The sequence below is a fragment of the Eleutherodactylus coqui genome, chromosome 11 (genome assembly GCF_035609145.1).
Source record: "Eleutherodactylus coqui strain aEleCoq1 chromosome 11, aEleCoq1.hap1, whole genome shotgun sequence".
In the NCBI taxonomy this organism is placed as follows: Eukaryota; Metazoa; Chordata; class Amphibia; order Anura; family Eleutherodactylidae; genus Eleutherodactylus; species Eleutherodactylus coqui.
The window spans coordinates 64,725,701-64,744,783 of NC_089847.1; the positions used below are offsets into that span (position 1 = coordinate 64,725,701).

The window sequence follows — 19,083 nt, forward strand, 5'->3', positions numbered from 1 at the left end:
TACATTCCAATCTCACATTCTGCTCCGCTGACCAATCCGCGCTGTGGAAGGAGGAGGTGGGGCGTGTGTTACTGCCATGTAGAAGCAGTTATACAGAAGACAGGCATGGCCTATGTCAGTGCTGCACCATTAAACCTGAAAGGAGCGCTTCTACCAAACATGTACTGATGGCTGTATACTAGTACGAAAGGAGATAATCGCATTAAGGCCCAATGTCCACAATTCAAGCCGTCCATAGAGAAGCATTGGCATCCGCACCTGAATTTAAGCATGCGGATTTGTTTAGCGGATCTTTTGATGCGGAAAACAAATCACAGCATGCTCCATTTCACTGTGGTTCCCGTATGGACAGCTTCTATTGAAGTCAATGGAAGCCATCCAATTCGCAAGCATCCGCGGATCATCCACAGTACAGATGTCCTGGGAAGAATAGAGATCCATGCGGACACCGCCTGCAGACCCGGGTGTCGCCAGCCTCGGGCAGGATCAGTTTCCGCTTTGGGCTCCCGCATGCAGAATCCGACCCGCCCGTGGACATGAGGCCTTAAGGCCCATCACTTGATCAGGGACTTGCTGATTCTGCAGTCGCTCTTCTCTTTTTCCTACTCCTCCATTCTCCCCCCTACAGGCTCTTATATATATCTAGTCAACGGTCCCCACTGCTCAGTGTCAATGGGTGACTGTTGGTCCAGCCTGATGTCACCTACTGACGGTGGTGGGGAGCTTTACAGCCCGTATGTGCGAACGCAAGAGAGTAGGAAAAAGAGAAAAGCAGTAGATGTATGTAGCCAGCCCTGCTGATGTTACAGCATGATGGGGGCTCTTTAAAAACTTGCTGTCCTCTCAATAAACTTCCCATAAATCACTAGCACAAGTGAAAGTAAGAAACTTTTAAATAAGGGAGATGGAATAAATCCTCCACAGTGCCACCTATTGAAAGGCAGCATTCCTTCGAGTCAAAGTGGGACTTTTTATACAAGTATTCTTACAATGACTGGGAATCAAAAGCAAAGCCAGACTCCATGTACATACAGCTGTTTCCGGGTTATTGCCCATCATCAGTGTACAGTAGGAGTCTGGCTTTTGCTAGTGAGAGGCCTGGGACAGGGGTCAGAAACGCTCTTTTCTCCTTAGGGAGAGCAACTATATACTATAAACTAAGTGAGGAGACTCAAATGATTTATTCCATCTCCCTTATTTGCATATTACCCAGAGGAGCGTGCGTGGCCATTTGAGTCTCCTCACTTAGTTTATAGTATATAGTTGCTCTCCCTAAGGAGAAAAGAGCGTTTCTGACCCCTAAGAAACTTTTGTATTACGTATCTTATTGCAGAAAAATGCCTCTTTTTTTCCATTCATGAACTACTTCTCCTCCTCCCCCTGCACTGATCATTCACTGAAATACTACTAAAATCCATCTGGTTGCTGAGGGATCAGGTTACATGCTTTTGTAGAAGTTTATGACGAAGGAATGGGTCGAAGAGGAAGCAGCTCTGTTGCTGAAGGTGCTAATATTTTTTTTTTAATTCGTTTTATTTGATAGGTAAACATTTTGTGAAATACAGAGTAATAAAAGATTTGTTCGGTACATAGTGGTATGAATAGAGTCCTGGTTTGCCTTGTTCCGAATTCTGGTACTGCATTTCTTATGGTATTTAATTACGCATTTGTAACAATAAACTTTTTTAAACGTATAAACAAAAAACAATAAACTCGGGTCCTGTTCTTCTTTGTTTCGGATCCTGAAGATGGAAAGTTATAAGTTTCAGGCGCTTATCAGTGGGGGGAAGAGGAAGGGGAGGGGTGTTAGGGATCAGGGGGGGAGGGGAGGGGTTAGTGTAGGGTAGACTTAAATTTTAATCAGTGATCAAAGTAGAGTGGGAGTCTAGCCAAGCTCCCCATACTTTTCGGAATTTAGTCGGGCAGCCTCTGTTTTGGTATATGATTTTTTCATATGAGGTTACAGTATTGACAGATTGGATCCAGTGTGGGATTGAGGGGGGCTCTGTTGCCATCCATTTTATGGCTATCTCTTTACGGGCCAGGAACAGCGTTCTCTCAAGAAAAACGCGAGTGTAGTGTGGCCACACCTCCTCCTCCAGCAAGCCAAACAGCGCCACCTTGGGGTCCAGGTTGATGGATAATGGGGGCTGTAAAAGTGAGTTCACGAGGTCTGTCACTTTTGACCAGAACTCGTTAACGAAGTGGCACTCCCAGATTAGGTGCCAGAAGTCCGCCTTCGGCTGGTGGCATCTTTGACATGAGTCTGAGGTGGCGCTGCGCATTTTATGCAAACGGGTGGGAGTAAGGTAGGCTTGATGTATAATGTATAGTTGGATTAGCTTGTTATTTACAGCCGGTGACACTGATAGATGGGATTCAGATATGTCCTGCCATTCTTCAGGTGTAAGGGATGCGATGGCGAGTCTCCATTTGTCATATGCTGGGGGTGGGCCGAGGTCTATTTTGGCTGAGAGGAGATGCGTATATAGGGCTGATATTAGGCCTTTGGGTCCTTGGGATTTGAGGATACCTATTGTGGGGAGCTTGGATATGCGGGTCGTGGTGGGGGGGAATTGGGAGTTCAGGGCATGTCTTAGTTGGAAGAATCTGAATAGTTGGAGGTGCAGGGCCTGCAACTTATCACGTAGTTGCGTGAATGTGGGGAGTGTTCCGTCTAGGTATATGTCTTTTAGTGTGTGTATTCCTTGGGTTGTCCAGTATTTTGGGTCTGGAACGGACTGTAGCGCGGTAAGACCGGGGTTATTCCAAAGAGGAAGTTCTGGTATCACATCTTGGTATCTTTGCAATGTCTTTGCCTCTTTCCATACACTGAGGGCCAATTTATGAAGCGGGGTTAGTTCAGTGGGTTTAGTGCATTCCGGAAATTCTAAGAAATTCAGAAGATTATGTCCTGTTACTTGTTTAGCTAGTAGTTTGTCCGCTATGGGTAGTTCTTTGTCTAAGACCCAAGCTCTGATATTTCGTAGTTGCCCTGCCAGGTAATAGAGCCGGAGATCCGGAAGGGCCATTCCGGCTTGTTCTTTGGGTCTTTGTAGGGTTGATAGGTTCAGTTTGGAACGGGAGGAGTTCCAGATAAATGTTATAATTAGGGAGTTTAGGGATTTGAAAAGGCGTTTGGGGACACTCACTGGCATGTGCTGTAGTATGTATAGACATTTGGGTTGGATGACCATTTTAATGAGGTTTATGCGCCCGGCCACAGAAAGTGGTAGCTTAGCCCATCGTTTCAATCTTTGTTTTATATCGTCTAGGAGTGGGTTTATGTTATCTGCTATTGCATTGTTGTGGTCATATGACATGAGCATCCCTAGGTATTTAAATGTTGAGACTGGTTTTAGTCCATATCTTGCAACACAGGGATCGTTTTTTGGACCAGTTTCTGTGTAGAGGATTGTTGATTTGGACCAATTGACATTTAGTCCGGAGAAGTGGGAGAATTTATCTATGTGCGCCATAGCTTGGGTAAAGGAGTTTGAAGGGTTCGATAAGAATAGGATTGTATCGTCTGTGTATAGGCCCAGTTTGCTTTCAAGGTCTGCCCATTTAATGCCAGTCACGCTGGGGGTGTTTCTTATTCGAATCGCCAGTGCTTCGATGGCTATGGCGAATAAGGCGGGGGATAGAGGGCATCCCTGTCGGGTGCCTCTTGCCAGTTGGAATTCTGTCGATATGATGCCATTAACGACTACATTTGCTCTTGGGGACTTGTATATAATTTTGACCCATTGTTGGAAGTTAGGTCCAAATCCAAAGCGGGTTAGACAGGCTTCTAAAAAGGCCCACTCCACAGAGTCAAAAGCTTTTGCCATATCTAGTGAGACCAGGGCCCAGGGCATGTTATATTGCTTGCCTAGTTGTATAGCTGTTTGGACCCTACGGATATTTATGGTCGTGGATTTCCCTGGCATAAAGCCCGTCTGGTCGGGGTGTATGATGGAAAGGATCACTTGATTTAGTCTTGTGGCTAGGATTTTGGTTAGGATCTTGTAGTCTGTATTTACCAACGATATAGGCCGGTAAGAGCCACAGTCTGTAGGGTCTTTCCCGGGCTTCAGGATCACCACTATGGAGGCTTTATAGAATGAAGATGGAAGTATTTTGTCTAATTGTGCTTGGTTTAGTGCTTCAAGGAGTTGTGGGGCTAGTTGTTCGTTATATTTGCGGTATGTCTCTATTGGGAGACCATCAGGTCCTGGTGATTTATTGAGAGCCATGTCTTGGATTGTTAGTTGAATCTCTTCCAAAGTAATAGGGGCTTCTAGGAGGTCAACTTGCTCTTCAGAGAGGGTTGGGAAGTTTAAGTCTTTTAGGTAGTCTAAGATGTCTGTCACTGTGTTATGAGAGGAGGAGGTGTATAGGTTGGCGTAAAATTCTTTAAAGCAATTTGTGATAGACGGGGCATCGGTGAATTCAGTTCCCTGTTGATTTTTGATCTTAAGGATCGTGTTTGTTCGATTTTCATGTTTGATAAGATTGGCGAGTAGGTGATTAGATTGGTTTCCTAACTCAAAGTAGTGTTGTTTGGCGAAAAAGAGTTGGCGTTTGGCTTTAGCATGTATTTGATGTTTATAGAGTCGGGATAAACTGAGCCAGGCTGTTTTATTGGCTTATGTGGGGGAGGATATATATGTTTTTTCGGCTTCTAGGGTCTGATTTTCTATCTCTTTATCGGCCTGCGATGTTGATTTTTTAATATATGAAATGGCCGATTTGAGGAATCCTCTGATGTAGGCCTTAAGCGTGTCCCACTCCAAGGCGGGATGGGTGTTGTTGCTGTGGGCGTCCAGGAATAACGAAATATGGAAGGGCGTCTGGTCATCCGATCCCATGAGCTTAAGCCAGAATGGGTGTAGTTTCCAAGTGGGCCTTATACTGGGTTGAGGGAATTTTAAGGTTAGCAGTATGGGGCTGTGGTCAGAGATGCCTTTCGGGCAGTGTGTTATGTTTGAGAGATATACTGCCAGTTCTATGGAACTGAATATGTAATCGATCCTTGTCAGCGCGTTGTGACCCGGTGAGTGGCAGGTGTATTCTCGTGTTTCGGGGTGATGGAGTCACCAGAGGTCAACCCATCCGACGCTTTCGACTAGTTGTCTCAGAGGGGGATTTGAAGTGGAGGTGGGGTTAAGGGGTGCATGGAATTTATCTTTGGTGGGGTCCATTACCATGTTGAAGTCACCTAGGCAAATTACTCCTGCCAGCGGGTAATGATGTGCAAACGCTATGGCAGTCTGCAGAAGGTGAAGATTGTTGTGGGGTGGGTTGTAGATGGATAGAATAACATATGGTTTGGAGTCTATTTCGCCGTATACAAATATGAATCTTCCTTCGGGGTCTCTGCGGGTGACAATTGGGTTCCAGCGTAGCGACTTGTGGATTAGTACCGAGACGCCCCTGGAGGAGGAGGTGTGGAAGGAGTGGGCGGTCCACTGGATCCATGGTTTTGAAAGGGTGTCTGCCTTGTCCCTAATGAGATGGGTCTCTTGTAATCTGACGATATGTGGGTTTATTTGTTTAATGTATGAGAATACCGTTCTTCGCTTAAGTGCTGTGCCGAGTCCCCGGACATTCCAGCTAAGGCATTTTAGGGATGTCATTGTTTACGTGGGTGTAAGATTTAACTATCATGCCTGTGCCCTTTGGATGGGGGAGGAGGTAGGGCAATGGTGGGTATGAAGGGAGGGATTGTGTTAGCGCCTGCCTGTAACAAACATTAGTGCAGAACAGAATATAACAGTTTGAACCATCAATCCTTGACATCTCGCTAAAATTACGCCGCGGGTGTCAAAGAACAACAGAGTAAAGAAGAAAAAAAGAAGTAAAAGGGGGGGGATTTAGAAAATCAAAAGAAATTTCCAAAAGGGGGGGGGGGGAGAGAGAAAGAAGAAAAAACAATTTAGCTACAATCTAGTTAGAAGTAGCAGATGTTATGCTGTTGGGGGGGGGGTCTCTTGGTGGCCTTTAGAAGTCTAAGGCTGACCACTGGGTTCCAGAAGTAACTTAGAGGTATCTCGGCTGTGTTGCACGTCGCCTGTGCCTCGGGAGGGCGCCGGGAATTCGGGTTGCATCAACATTTAAAGTCCTGTTGCCAAGTGTGATGAGGTCGTTCATTCTCTTGGTGTTACAGGATGCATATCCAGCCACTCCAGGGCTTCTGCAGGGGATTGGAAAAAGACCGTTTTCCCCTGGGCTATTATTCGCAGGCGAGCTGGGTATGCCATTGAGTAGGGGATTTGTCTTTCTTTGAATTTCCACTTCACTTCTGTGAAGGTGGCTCTTTGTTTTTGTAGTTCGGCAGAGAAGTCGGGAAATATGGAGACTGCCGTGTTGTTGTACTTTAACGGGCCCTTTAGTCTGGCCTGGCGCAGTGCGGCATCTCGGTCTCTGCAGTTTAGGATCCTTACTAGAAAGGGTCGTGGGGGGGCTCCCGGTTGTGGTGGTTTTGTAGGGACTCGATGGGCTCTTTCTGCTGTAAAATGGGTGGAGAAGGTGTTGTCCCCCAGTAGTGTTTTCAGCCAATTCTCAGCAAATGTTTCCGGGTGAGAGCCCTCTGACTTTTCGGGTAGGCCTATAATACGCAGGTTGTTACGGCGTGAGCGATTTTCTAAGTCATCTGTTTTGGATTGGCAGAATTCTATTGCTCTTGTTGCCTTTTTGACCGCCGTGGTTAATGGGCGCAGTGAGTCTTCTGCGTTAGAGACACGGTTCTCCATCTCCCGCAGTCTGTCACGCATATTATGTAAGTCTTGTCTTAGCAGAGAGACGTCGGATTTGATCTCCTCTATTTTGTTGGTGAGAGAGGATTTGCAAGTGTTGATCGCATCTAGAAGTTGACGCATAGTGGGTTCTGGGTTTTGCCCTATTTCGTTTTCAGGTTGTTTCGTTTGTGTGGGTCGCGCTGCCCGCGGGGTGTGGTCAGGGGATTCGGTGCGGGAGAATGCCTTTAACTTTTCAGCGGCAGCGCCGCCTTTAGCGCGTGTACTCATGATAGAATTCGTTGGATTGGCGCGGCGGGTTATAGAGGTTGTAGTATAGATGGTGTCGGTATTTTCTTGTAGGTGTCTGTGGTTCGTATCTTTATATTGTTATGGGTTGTTGATAGGAAATTGTTTGGTCTCCTGAACCGTGGTAGCGCCTGGTTGTCTTTGGTCTAGGTTAGGTCGCTGTATAAGAGGCGGGGGGCTGCGCCTGTCAGATGCGGTGGTACGTCGGCTGCGGGGCACAGCAGGTGGCCCCCGCCGCTATGGATTAGGGTCCGAGGTGGGCCGGTGTCCGCCGCGGGTCTCTTTCTTTTGTCGGTCCGATTCAACCCCGCTCTCTCGCAGGAGAATGTTAGAGTAATCGGCCCCTCAGTTATTGTAGGCGGTAGGGTGGTTTTGTCGTTGGTCGCCTAGCCAAAGTCTGTGGCTGTGGGGGGTCTATATGGTCTGTCCTGGGTGTTGTCCCCCAGCCCCCCACGAGTGACTTACGGTTTGTTGCCGGCTCCGCAGGGCCGGACCCAAGGAGGAAGTCCTCTCAGGAGTAGGATCCGGGGTGTCGCGGTCCGGTAATGGTCGGGTGGACCGGAGATGAGTTGCTGAGAGCGAGCCGTCGGGGGCGGCCAGGCCCGCCGCAACCCGCGCTGGAGGAGAGGTCGAATCGGCGTGTAGTTCCGCGGACGGCGCGCCGCAAGGCGCCGGGTGCTGTTGCTGTGTAGCGGCAGGGGCCGTAATGCGGCGGCTCCCGCAGACCGCGATCTCCGTCGGGCCCCGCCGCCGGCGTGCCGGCCCGAAGATGTTCTGCGGCAGCCTCAGGAGGGACAGACGTCCGGCGTCCCCGCAGCGGCTCCAGCCAGGGTGGTGAGGAGCGCTCCGCTTCGTTGTGGGTCCAGCCAGGAGCAGCCACCCACCGGCGGGGAATGAGCAGCCAGCCCCAGCTCGTGAGGTCGGCCTCAGATCGGAGCGGCCGCCAGGAAGTCGCAGGTGAGCGGTGTCGGGGCGGCCGGAGCCGGCAGATGACACTCAGCTCCCGCCCAGGTCTCGCGGCGGCCCGGCTTCGGATGTAGGGGAGGCGGAAGTGTTCCTCTCTTCAGAGGTAGGATTTGCGATCCCAGTAGGAGGGGTTGCCCCCATCCGACTCCCGACCAGGTGTAGGTCTCCGCGGCCCGAGGGTAGCGTTAAGGGGTTTCAGCGGGGTGATGCGGTGCAGTCGGCCCTGGGTTTCAAAGGAGTCCTCCCGCAGGGTGGCAGATAAGGGAGAGCAGCCCGCGGGGGTCTCAGCGCGGCCGGGCGGCCAGATATGGTGGTGGGTTAGGCCGGGTGCAGAGCGCGGGAAAGCGGCAGGGCCTTGGCGCCGTTCCACTCCCGCCACAGTCCGGAGCTCCGTTAAAGGTGTCAGGAGGGTACAATCGGTCCCAGCTGCAGTCAGGTTTGTCCGTTGGGGGTTAGAAACCCCTTGGTATTGTTTGGGTTGTTCTGGTTCTATTCAGGCCAGGATTATAGACGGATTTTGATGTCCCCCCTGGGGAGCTCTGTTTACTTGCGACTCTCCATGTTGGTCGCCGGGGATCTGCCGAAGGTGCTAATATTTTATCTTACCCCATTGCTGGATTCACAGCTACACTGCTCAGTACTGCTGTGTATGTCCTCTGCCAATTGAACTTTTTTTTTTTTTTTACTGGATAGGTAGCTAGTCCATAAAGCCGATGCGGTATAATATGTAGCTGATCGTCGGGTCCCCTATAATCAAAAACTACAGGGGACCCTGGAGAGCAGACCAGCCGTTCTCAACACTGATGTCATTTCTGTTGCTCAATGAGCTCTGTATGGATACAGCAGCAGGGAACCTGTCATAATGCACCTTGTGCATGATTTGGAGGAGGATACTCGTTACATGTAACACTACTATTGTGCACTTTTTGTAGTATAAGCCATACCCCAAACTTAAGCCTTAGCTGCAGGAAAAAATTTAAGAAAAGAATACGTCACCCTAGAAGCAGTGTCCGGGGCTCTGCTGCATCTTCTTCCCGATCCTTGCCACTGTTCATCATTTCTTCTGACCGGGGATTGAAAAATCCCTGCCACATGGAAGCACTGCCTCTGATTGGCTAAGCATTCTGCTGGGAGCCCTATGAAGAACAATGCAGCTGTACGCACAGCAGGGCGTGTGACATGCTGGGTTATGCAAACATCTCAAGGCCCTTTTACATGCAAATGATGAAGGATAAAGTGTTCATTGGCTTTACTGTCCATTAACACTTTATAGGAAAAAATCACTTAAACTTTCAATCATTTGAAAGATTATTTGCGTGTAAATGAGCCTTTAATTGTACTTCATCTATTTAAATATCACAGCCATACAGGAAAGACTGTTAAGTCCGCTCACTGGACTCCTAATTCTAGGGCATAGATTTAGATGAATACAAGTTATACTGAATCCATTCCCACAAATTTGCAGGGTGATTCTTAAAGAATGGTGTGAACATAAAGTTGATTTATTCACACATGAATTGACATACAACAGCTAGAATGCCATGAAAAGATAGAACTCATTATCTTTTTATTGATGTTTGTTGAGGACGCCGTTGTTGACACTAGGCGACCTAAAACAATGCATCTCAGCTGGGGTGGAATCAATAACTGAGGATATGCCGGGATGTGTCTGGGCAGAACTGGCTTATCAACTTGACACCTACCATGTCGCCAACAGCGCCCACATCTTGAAGAGTATGCTGCGCTATTTAAACTAGGAAAGTTCCAGAAGGCATAACAAGAAGCCAGGTAGACCCCATTATAATCAATGTGGTCCCTTCAGTGCCATTCGATTCCATCACGGCACAGATCAGTTTGGGCAGATATTCTGTTTCTCTTCTCCAGTAACTAATAAGTACATTGAATCCTCAGATGGAAACCCATATGCAGATGTAACTGGGCTTGCGCAGTTCAGCAGTATGACTTAGGGCACCTGCACACTGTTGAGAGCGATACTGGGCCGCGAGTCAATGGGGCCGGCGCATGTCGCGATTTTATTTATTTTTTTCACGCAGCAGCGCTGGAGTGAAAACATTGCAAATAAGAATGAAACCATTGAAATTCATTGGTTTCATAATCATGCGTTTTCACTCACTCCGATTTTCTTGCCAGTGTAAAGGCTCTCTCAGGCCAGGTTCTGTCTGTAATTCAACGGACAGCCCCGCTATGGTCCACATGAAAAAACTCATGACGTGTCCGTTTCCTATCTGTGTCACGGATGAGAAATGGACACGGCAATGCATGTGAATGGGCCATGTACATGTATATCAGTGTGTTGTCCGATGCAAGTTGTACCAGCAACTCACAATTGCACTTTGCCTAACTCGTAACCAGACTCTTTAAAAACACATGTATCATCACATGACTGCACTATTATGTCCTCCAGAAAAGATGGAGACCAAAGTTTTCACTTCTGGATTAAAGTCAATGGTCCTGTTCTAGATTCATTTTTTATGTTTTCAGCTATTGTTAAAGAACCTTTGGACGGAAAGAACGGAGGCCTAAACGCAGTCTGACCCTGGCTGCAGATTATTAGTCTCATTTTTATAGACTCTAGCAGAGAAGTTGATCTTGGTGCTCATCGCAACCAATCGGATCTCTGCTTTCATCTCATTGGGTATAATAGTGCAGCTACATAGCCAATCATAGCTACGATCACCAATGCTTTACATGTGAATGCTATTGGAGTAAGAAAAATCAAATACAGTATTTGTCTTTTAGGAACACTGTCACTGGAAACATGGCCGCCCCATCTCAATACATCCTTCCCAATGACCTTCCCGTTGCGTTACTTGATTGTGAGGAGGCCTTCTCCCTTTTATCGGCAGAGGAGAAGCTTTACACCCACTTTCTGTCTCGAGCATCATTTTATGGAGGCTTGATAGTTCTGTTTCAGACATCGCCTGAGTCTCCAGCCATATACATCCTGCTGAGCCGGCTCTTCAGGGCGCAGGAGCCTTCTGTGCTGCGTGGAGTGGCGCAGTGCCAGGGCCTGACTGACGACGAGTACCAGGTATATGCTGCTATTGCTGAAAGGGAACTTGTCAGCTCCTGCATGTGCCGTGACACACTGATGTTTTGTAATAGTAGTGGTTGGTGAAGCTCCGTTTAACACTTACCGCATTACCAGTGCTTTCCCTGTCCACCAGCTGCTGATATTGGGATGTGGTGGTAATGGCTGCTGTTCATCCTATATAGTTACCATTCTCATCTTTTGCTTCCACAGGCCCTCTTAGTTTACACTGCTGGGTTTTTTGCCAACATGGGAAACTACAAATCTTTTGGGGATACAAAGTTTGTGCCTAATGTTCCTAAGGTAAGTCCTTCAAGCATCCTAGAAGAGGTTTGCGATTGATATCTTATCATTGCTGACTGTAATCTCCATGCAGGAGAAACTGGAGAAGTTGCTGCGTGCAAGTGAAGCTTTTACTAAGGATCCAGAGGAAATGAAGGCACTATGGAAAATGGTCGAAGACCGTATGTACTCACTGGAGCCACGAGAGAAGCAGCTGGGACTAGGGGATCATGTAAGTACATGGAGCTACAACGAAAACCACTCTGCAGCACATTACAGTACAAGACATGTAGATGGTGTTTTGAAAACCTCATTCACATTGGTGGAAAAAAGCACAGACTTAGGCCCCCTGCAAATGGGCGGAAATTCTGCAGCGGGATTTCCCGCAGAATTTCCCCCCGTGCCCGCCTGCATAGGATTGCATTGCAAAACGCAATCCTATGCACACAGCAGCGATTTGTCCGTGTGAAAACACGCACGGAAAACAAATCGCGGCATGTTCTATTTTTGTGCGGGTCTCGCAGAGGCCTGCATGGCAACGTCAGTAGTGACAGGCCGGCTCCGCTCTGCACATGCATCGGCTGGCCAGCCGCCGGCGCATTGCAGAGACTGAAGACACGGGGAGCGGGTGAGCCGCAAGCCTCTGCAGGGGCATGGGTCTGCATCCCGCTGCGAGAATTCTTGCAGTGGGATCTGACCCGGCCGTCTGCAGGTGGCCATAGAAGCATGCTGCGGAATTTCAAATGTAACCACCTTTGCATGGATGAAATCCTCAACAAATTCCACATCTAAGGCTGGGTTCACACAGGGCAGAAATGCCGTGGACTTTCCGCACAACAAAATCCATCTGCCATCTTAAACCCGAAACTAAGCAGCAGAGTGGACAAGATTTGCAAAAATCTCGCCCACGCGCTGTGGACAGTCCGCTGCGGCCAAGCCTCGCTGAAACTGACATGCTGCACAGAATTCAAAGCTTTAGCATGTCAATTGTATCGCCGTCTTTGCTTCAGGCTCTCTCCTCTCTATGGGGAGAAATTCCCGCAGTGGATTACAGACGCAAGTTTTGAAGCTGCCTTTTCACTGCAGTTTACCCAACTCTCTCTCCTACACCTAAGACAAACAATTCACACCTCTCCCTTCCCTGTCCATCCCCCTCCTCCTGCAATTCTGGGCCTCCACAAGACCCAGACCACCTCCTCCAAAATGAAGACCCCACTTCCAGTTCTGTAATCACAGTTTTATCCACCTCTTCGCACTGTCCCCAACAACAAGAAAAGATCACTAAGGGAAGAGTGGAGGGAAACGTCTTCTCAAGAAAATAATAAATGCTACATACAATGAGGAAGTAGACTTTAACGAAGCCCACAAAATGGGAATTTTTAATATTTCTAAATATGTTCTTAGAAGAAAGGAAGTTGATGTACTTGCAAACAGCTTGTCCTTCTGATCTGCTTGACCTCTTTGTAGCTCTTAATCACTCTCTGTAAAAAAATAAATAAATAAAAATTTAAAACATTTTGACTATGAATCGCCATTTCTCGATTAAGCCTATGGCCAACGCACTTACCCCAACTACCACTATGTCCAATCCAAACCCAGCGGATTTCTAATCTTGTAATCTGTTAGATCCTATCGTAACAAATCTGAAACTGCTGAGTCGCTTTTACACCGTAGAGAGCAAGGGGAACTTCATTGAAGTGTTTTACCAGAATGTTCTGCATCATTTTACTAATATGTGTAAATTTAATAATAAGGGTAAACCTAATCTATATAGGAATCAACAATTGATTTTTAACCCAGTTGGCGAACAACCAGGGAATAGCCCTTAAAAAGGCTAATAAAGGCTAATGTATCCCTCTTATTAGCGCAGAAGACTTTTTTTTTTCTCACACTTTGTTATCCTAATATCATTATCACTGACATAATAAAGTCCTGCTGTACATGTAGTGATGTACATATCATTGTCGGGGGCAGAAGAAACAGTTTAAAAAAAAAAAGGGTTATTTTTCTACAAATCTGCCATGCTTTATCTCAGCATGAGCAAATAAAAGTATAACCTGCAGTAGTGCTGTATTTTGTTAGGATTCTTTTTCTTCACGGATATTCATCTACAGTATATCCCTATCTTTCCATTTATAAATTCTCACCCCATCCAAAATTTAGCAATTACTTTGCTTATATAGTAAAGTGATGCCCCTTACATGACATAACAACACACCAGCAAAGGGCAGCTGGATCGGGTACACTGGATATGACTGGGCGGAACACTCCTGTACATTGAGCGGTCTGCCTTATCATCGAGTACAAAGGATGGTTGTCTGATCATGTATTGGAGAATGGTATTTCTCTAGTCCGTCTGATACAAGAGGGGGTTACAAAGTACGGCTGCTTATTGGATGCATGCAGTAACCTCATGCTATAAGAGGGTATGCAGTAGATTCCCAGTGCCGTCTGAATGTGATGCACTGACCTTTGTTGGTGTCAAAGGTTGCTTTTAAGACCTCTTCTTCCCGCAATCCACCCAAATATAATCGGTTGAGCACCAGTACTGCCAAGCATCCTGAAGCTATGCTGCCACATATCTCTTGTAGTCTACACTGTCACCACTAGATGGTGTACGCTTGTTTATAAGATGATGTGTGGCGCAAAGTATGTAATAAGTGTTGGAGACAATTCTTTCTGCCTGCATTGTGGTTTACATTTATAAAAAAGCCCACAATGCTGGGCAGGGTCCAAGCTGAGTCCATTGACGAAGTATTTATATGCACACACAGGTATGTGCAATTTCAGTCTGTGAAAAACTGCCCGTTTTTAATTATTGTGTATGTGCTTGTGACAACTCTGTTGCGTGTATGCTTTTTTTTTTCATGCATAAAAATAATAAAGTGGACAAATTTCTCAATTTTTCTTTTCTTTTTTTTGTTACTAAGCAATTCTAGATAATCGGTGAAAGGGGAGCATACTCAGACACTATCTGTAATATACTCTGTTTTGCTTTTGTTTTTCTTCTGCACTCTTATTGACTTGAATAGGCAATTCTGGTCTTTTCGTGGACTTTATTTATGCCCATGTAAATAAGCCCTAATAATCTCTTTTTTACAGTTGACTGAAGCTTAAAATAAATGGACAAAAACATTATCCATGCATTATAATACCTATACTGATTTTGGGGTTTACAGTAAATGCTTCTATTCAGCTTGTATTAGCTATAGACGTCCTGTATGTGTTTTTTTTGGGTTTTTTTTTGTTTTGTTTTTTAAATATATTTAGCATATTCTTTTTATTTTGTCTATTTTTGAATTAAATTTTCCTGTGTGTGGGGAGAATAAAAAGTTTGGCAACCCTGATACTAAAGTTTATAACTTTGTGCCAGATTATTGGGATCAGTTGTGGGTATCCTATAGGTCTTTAGGCAAAAACATGTCCCAGTTTCCCAAACTCTCAGATTTTATTTGCGAAAAGTCAGAACTGCTTGTCTCAACAATGGTTGGCATTGTGGATTAACAAACTAGTTCTCAATGTAAGGCTGGATTCACATGAACGTATATCGGCTCGGTTTTCACGCCGAGCTGATATACGTCGTCCTCATCTGCAGGGGGAGGGGGGAGGATGGAAGAGCCAGGAGCAGGAACTGAGCTCCCGCCCCTCTTTGCCTCCTCTCCACCCCTCTGCACTATTTGCAATGAAAGGAGGTGGGGTGGGGGCGGGGCTAAGTTCTGAGAATTGGCCCCACCCCATCCCTCCTCTCCCCATTGCAAATAGTGCAGAGGGGCAGAGAGGGGGCGGGAGCTCAGTTCCTGCTCCTGGCTCTTCCAGCCCCCCCTGCAGAGAGACAACGTATATCGGCTTGGCGTGAAAACCGAGCCGATGCGCGTTCGTGTGAATCCAGCCTAAGGATGTGAATCTACAATGATTCACAAAGTGCTATATAATCACAGCACTCCCATCTTGATGATCAACAGACTCTGTGATTGGCAGATGGCAGCTGCTGTGGGCAAGTTGGGTGATAGCAGCTTATAACGAATTCAGGCTACTTAATTAGAAACATCGGTAATGCTTGGATTGGTCAGCGGCAAAAGAGGACCTGGCCGCGAAAGCATCAAGCTAGCGTGTTCTATCAAAGCCAACACCAACATGCAAATGATTGAACTGAGAAAAGCAGCACAAAACAGGGCTGATCCATGAAGTGTCCTGGAGTCGGCCCCGACTATACGGATAAAGATAGCTTCTAACTCGCTAACAGTTGTCTTTCTTTTAATAACCGGATCATAGGCAGAAGTGCCCATGAGTTCTGAAATGTTTGCTCGTATGTGGTTTTGCTGCTCCTCATCTAATTACAAAAAGAGGTGATATGGTGTGAATTTCATGTTTTATATGTGATTTCTCATAGGGAATAAGCACTTACTTTTCTGCAAATTGCACTATGGAAGATGCAGAGCTGATTCAGAGGTTCCTTGACTCAAAGGTAGTTAAATCAAGTTGTTCTCTCACTCATATTCTTCTGAGAATACATACGTCTCTGCTGCATATCTGTTTGTTTATATAATTTATTACAAATTATCATCCTGATGTGAAATAATCATAACTCCCGTTTAATGACACTCAGATACATGAATTTGATATCCATGGAAACAAACAAATTAAAAAAGTTTTGTTGCACAATATCAAAATGTTTTCCATCAGAGGTGTTCAATGTGAGGCCCTCTGTCATCCAACACACATCGAGCCTGTAGTCAATTCCTGCCATACACTGTAGCGTATCACACTTGACTGATGCAGCGACTTCTATGATGCATACTCACAAATCATAAATGATGGGTGGTAAGGGGATCATGTAAACTCTATCTGTGATTGTTCTCAGTAAGAGAAATCAAGTAATCTTCTTGATATACCTTTTAAATAGCTAACAAAAATACATGTTCTAGCGGGCTTTTGAACCTACTCAGGGTTTTTTAAAGGTATCATATCTACAGGATTACTTGGTTTCTCTTGCTGAGAACAATCACATTTTGCTCTACTGGCTAAAGGCCCATTTACACTGGACGATTATCGCTAAAACTTGGCTCATCGGCGATCGTTTCAGCGATAATCGGTGCGTGTAAATAGGTGCGGAGCACCCGCATTTCGGGCAAGTGAGCTTGATTTTAGCTATTGGTTTTATCCGTCGTCCTCCATGGGGGAGTGCTGATAGCATTGTTTCCCCTGTGGAGAACAAAGGATCTGAGCACAGATAATAGCCTCAGGCTATTAGCATGCCGGAAGGCTCGATTTAAAGTACATAATTGGTATTTAAGTAGCTGAGAGGCTGCTTGAATACCAATTATTTTTTAAGCAAAATAATTGCTCCCCCCCCCCCCTTCCTTAACGCCTAGGTGAGTGCTAGAGATTTTTATATATATATATATATATATATATATATATATATATATATCACTTTTTTTTTCTAGAGTCTTAGTGCCTACAACACCCGACTGTTTAAAACTCATGATGAGGGTGGCAGAGCCAAGTATGAAGTTCGACTAGCCTCTGTCAGTAAAGAAGGTGAGCAATCCAAACCTGAGGTCAGCAGCAGTGTGATGGGACATTTTCTTTATTTATGACCCTTTTTTCCTTTATCTCGGTAGGATCTGCTGATGTTTCTTCTGACCTCTCAAACCTCTTGGGTCAGGTTGAGTTTGAAGGTTACCAGATCCAAGTTACAAGGGGAGATTACTCTCCTTTACTTCTCAGGGTCAGAGAAAATCTGGAGAAGGCAAAGGTACATACCACTATCTCCACTTCTAAATGTATGGTCTGATAATGAGGTTCATGGTGACAGCTACTCTTTTTTTAACTGGACTTCAGTGTAGACCTGCAGTGTAATTTGTGTTACCTTTTTCTTTCAGTCCCATATAAAACCCACAAATCACACTTGTAAGCCTATGATGAAACTTTTTTTTCGCCAACATCTATAGGTTTATGCCGCCAATGAAAACCAAAGGAAAATGCTGGATGAGTATGGACGTAGCTTTCAGGAAGGGTCCATTCAAGCTCACAAAGAGGGTTCCAAATACTGGGTGCAGGATAAAGGACCAATCGTTGAGAGGTTGGAAATGATGGGGATGGAGGGGGCAGCTTAGAATGATAAAATGGAGCAGAAGCAATAGTATACTGAAGCAAGCCCACCTGGAGACTGTTTTGACAATATACCTTTTATTCCAGTTACATTGGATTCATTGAAAGTTATAGAGACCCTTTTGGTTCCCGTGGAGAATTTGAAGGTGAGATGCAGAAAACTGTAGAATTTTATGTCTTTGGTCTTATTGAAATCCCACAGTATTGGTTGGATATTATTTAATTGGGATGTACAGTATTTGAAAAAAAAGACTAGCCCCAGCTGTAGCATTGAAAATAATGCAGTGATGTATACCTATGGGGCCACCACTTCCACACATTGTGGATAAACGAAATTTGATTCCTTGGATGACGGTGAAACCTGTTATGAGACAATCCTTTTATAGGTATGTATAAATTTACCAGGGGTTAATACAGACTTTTCTATGCCAACGCAGAAGGGGGTTCTTTACTGTAAGAGCAGTGAGGCCATGGAACATTCTACCTGAGGATGTGATGGTGAACTCACTAATAGAGTTCAAGAGGATTCTGAATGTCTCTTTTGGAGTGTAATATAGTCACTAGATCATTCCAGAAGCGTAAGTGATCCCGGGATTTATTCTGACTGCCAGCTTTGGAGCTGATAAGGAATTTCTTTCTAAGATAAAAAATGAGCTTCTATCTCTTGAGGGATTTTGCCCTTTTCCCTGGATCAAGATTGCAGGATAACAGTCTAAACTGGATGGACATGTCTTATTTCACCCTTAAACTATGTTGCTATGTATTATATGACCAGAGATTAGAGCTCCAGGAAGATAATTTGCATGTTCCTGGTGCATTTTGGGAAGAGCGAAGTGTTGTGGTGAGCAGGAAGATTCCTGGGTTTAGCCAGGTCTGGCTGTTGGGAGGACATAGCCAGACCGTGAACTTCTACACTTAGTAGCATCTTATAGGTTATATATCATCACTGAAATTCTTAACCTTTAGAAGCTTGGAAGCGGACATCAATTGACAACATGGAATGGGTTCTTAGCCATATGGTGAGCTGCAGCGTATGCTTTTTGTTTACAGACCTACCAGACGAAAAGCGAAAGTTTACCTGCCAGAAATGCAAGCTTGTGTCTCTACTGGAGGAAAAGATGTAGCTATTTTCTCTTGAAAATTTTGCATTGAAACTTATTAGAGAAAATGAGGATTTCCTTAGCAGAAGAAAGTCTTCAAAATGTTGAAGGAAAAGACAATTTCAGTGTACCTGCAGAAGCATTGCAATGGAAGCATGTGACCCAAAGAAGCAGGAGGATCAGGAGTCAGTCAGCACTAGAGATGAGCGAGCATACTCGATAAGGCAAACTACTCGAGCGAGTAGTGCCTTATCCGAGTACCTGCCCGCTCTTCTCTAAAGATTCGGCTGCCGGCGCGGGTGACAGGTGAGTTGCAGCGGTGAGCAAGGGGGAGAGAGGGAGAGAGAGCTTTCCCCTCCGTTCCTCCCCGCTCTCCCTCGCCACTCCCCACCGGCAGCCGAATCTTTAGAGACGAGCTTGCAGGCACTCGAATAAGGCACTACTCGATCGAGTAGTTTGTCTTATCGAGTATACTCGCTCATCTCTAGTCATCACCCATACTGCTCAGGAGCTGGTACCAGGTTGTCATTGCAGGAGAACA

At 45.7% G+C, this 19,083-nt stretch overlaps 1 protein-coding gene across 1 annotated transcript in view; it reads left to right on the top strand.

Annotated features, from left to right (window-relative positions):
* Positions 1-19,083, top strand: part of DPP3 (dipeptidyl peptidase 3) — a 34,855-nt gene that overhangs the window by 2,980 nt on the left and 12,792 nt on the right. Inside the window, exons 2-9 of the mRNA XM_066582278.1 lie at positions 10,755-11,046; positions 11,260-11,349; positions 11,423-11,560; positions 15,719-15,793; positions 16,776-16,869; positions 16,953-17,086; positions 17,283-17,413; positions 17,530-17,588. Of these exons, the coding sequence (XP_066438375.1) occupies positions 10,774-11,046; positions 11,260-11,349; positions 11,423-11,560; positions 15,719-15,793; positions 16,776-16,869; positions 16,953-17,086; positions 17,283-17,413; positions 17,530-17,588 (994 nt within the window). The 5' untranslated portion in view covers positions 10,755-10,773. The remainder of the gene's footprint in view (positions 1-10,754; positions 11,047-11,259; positions 11,350-11,422; positions 11,561-15,718; positions 15,794-16,775; positions 16,870-16,952; positions 17,087-17,282; positions 17,414-17,529; positions 17,589-19,083) is intronic.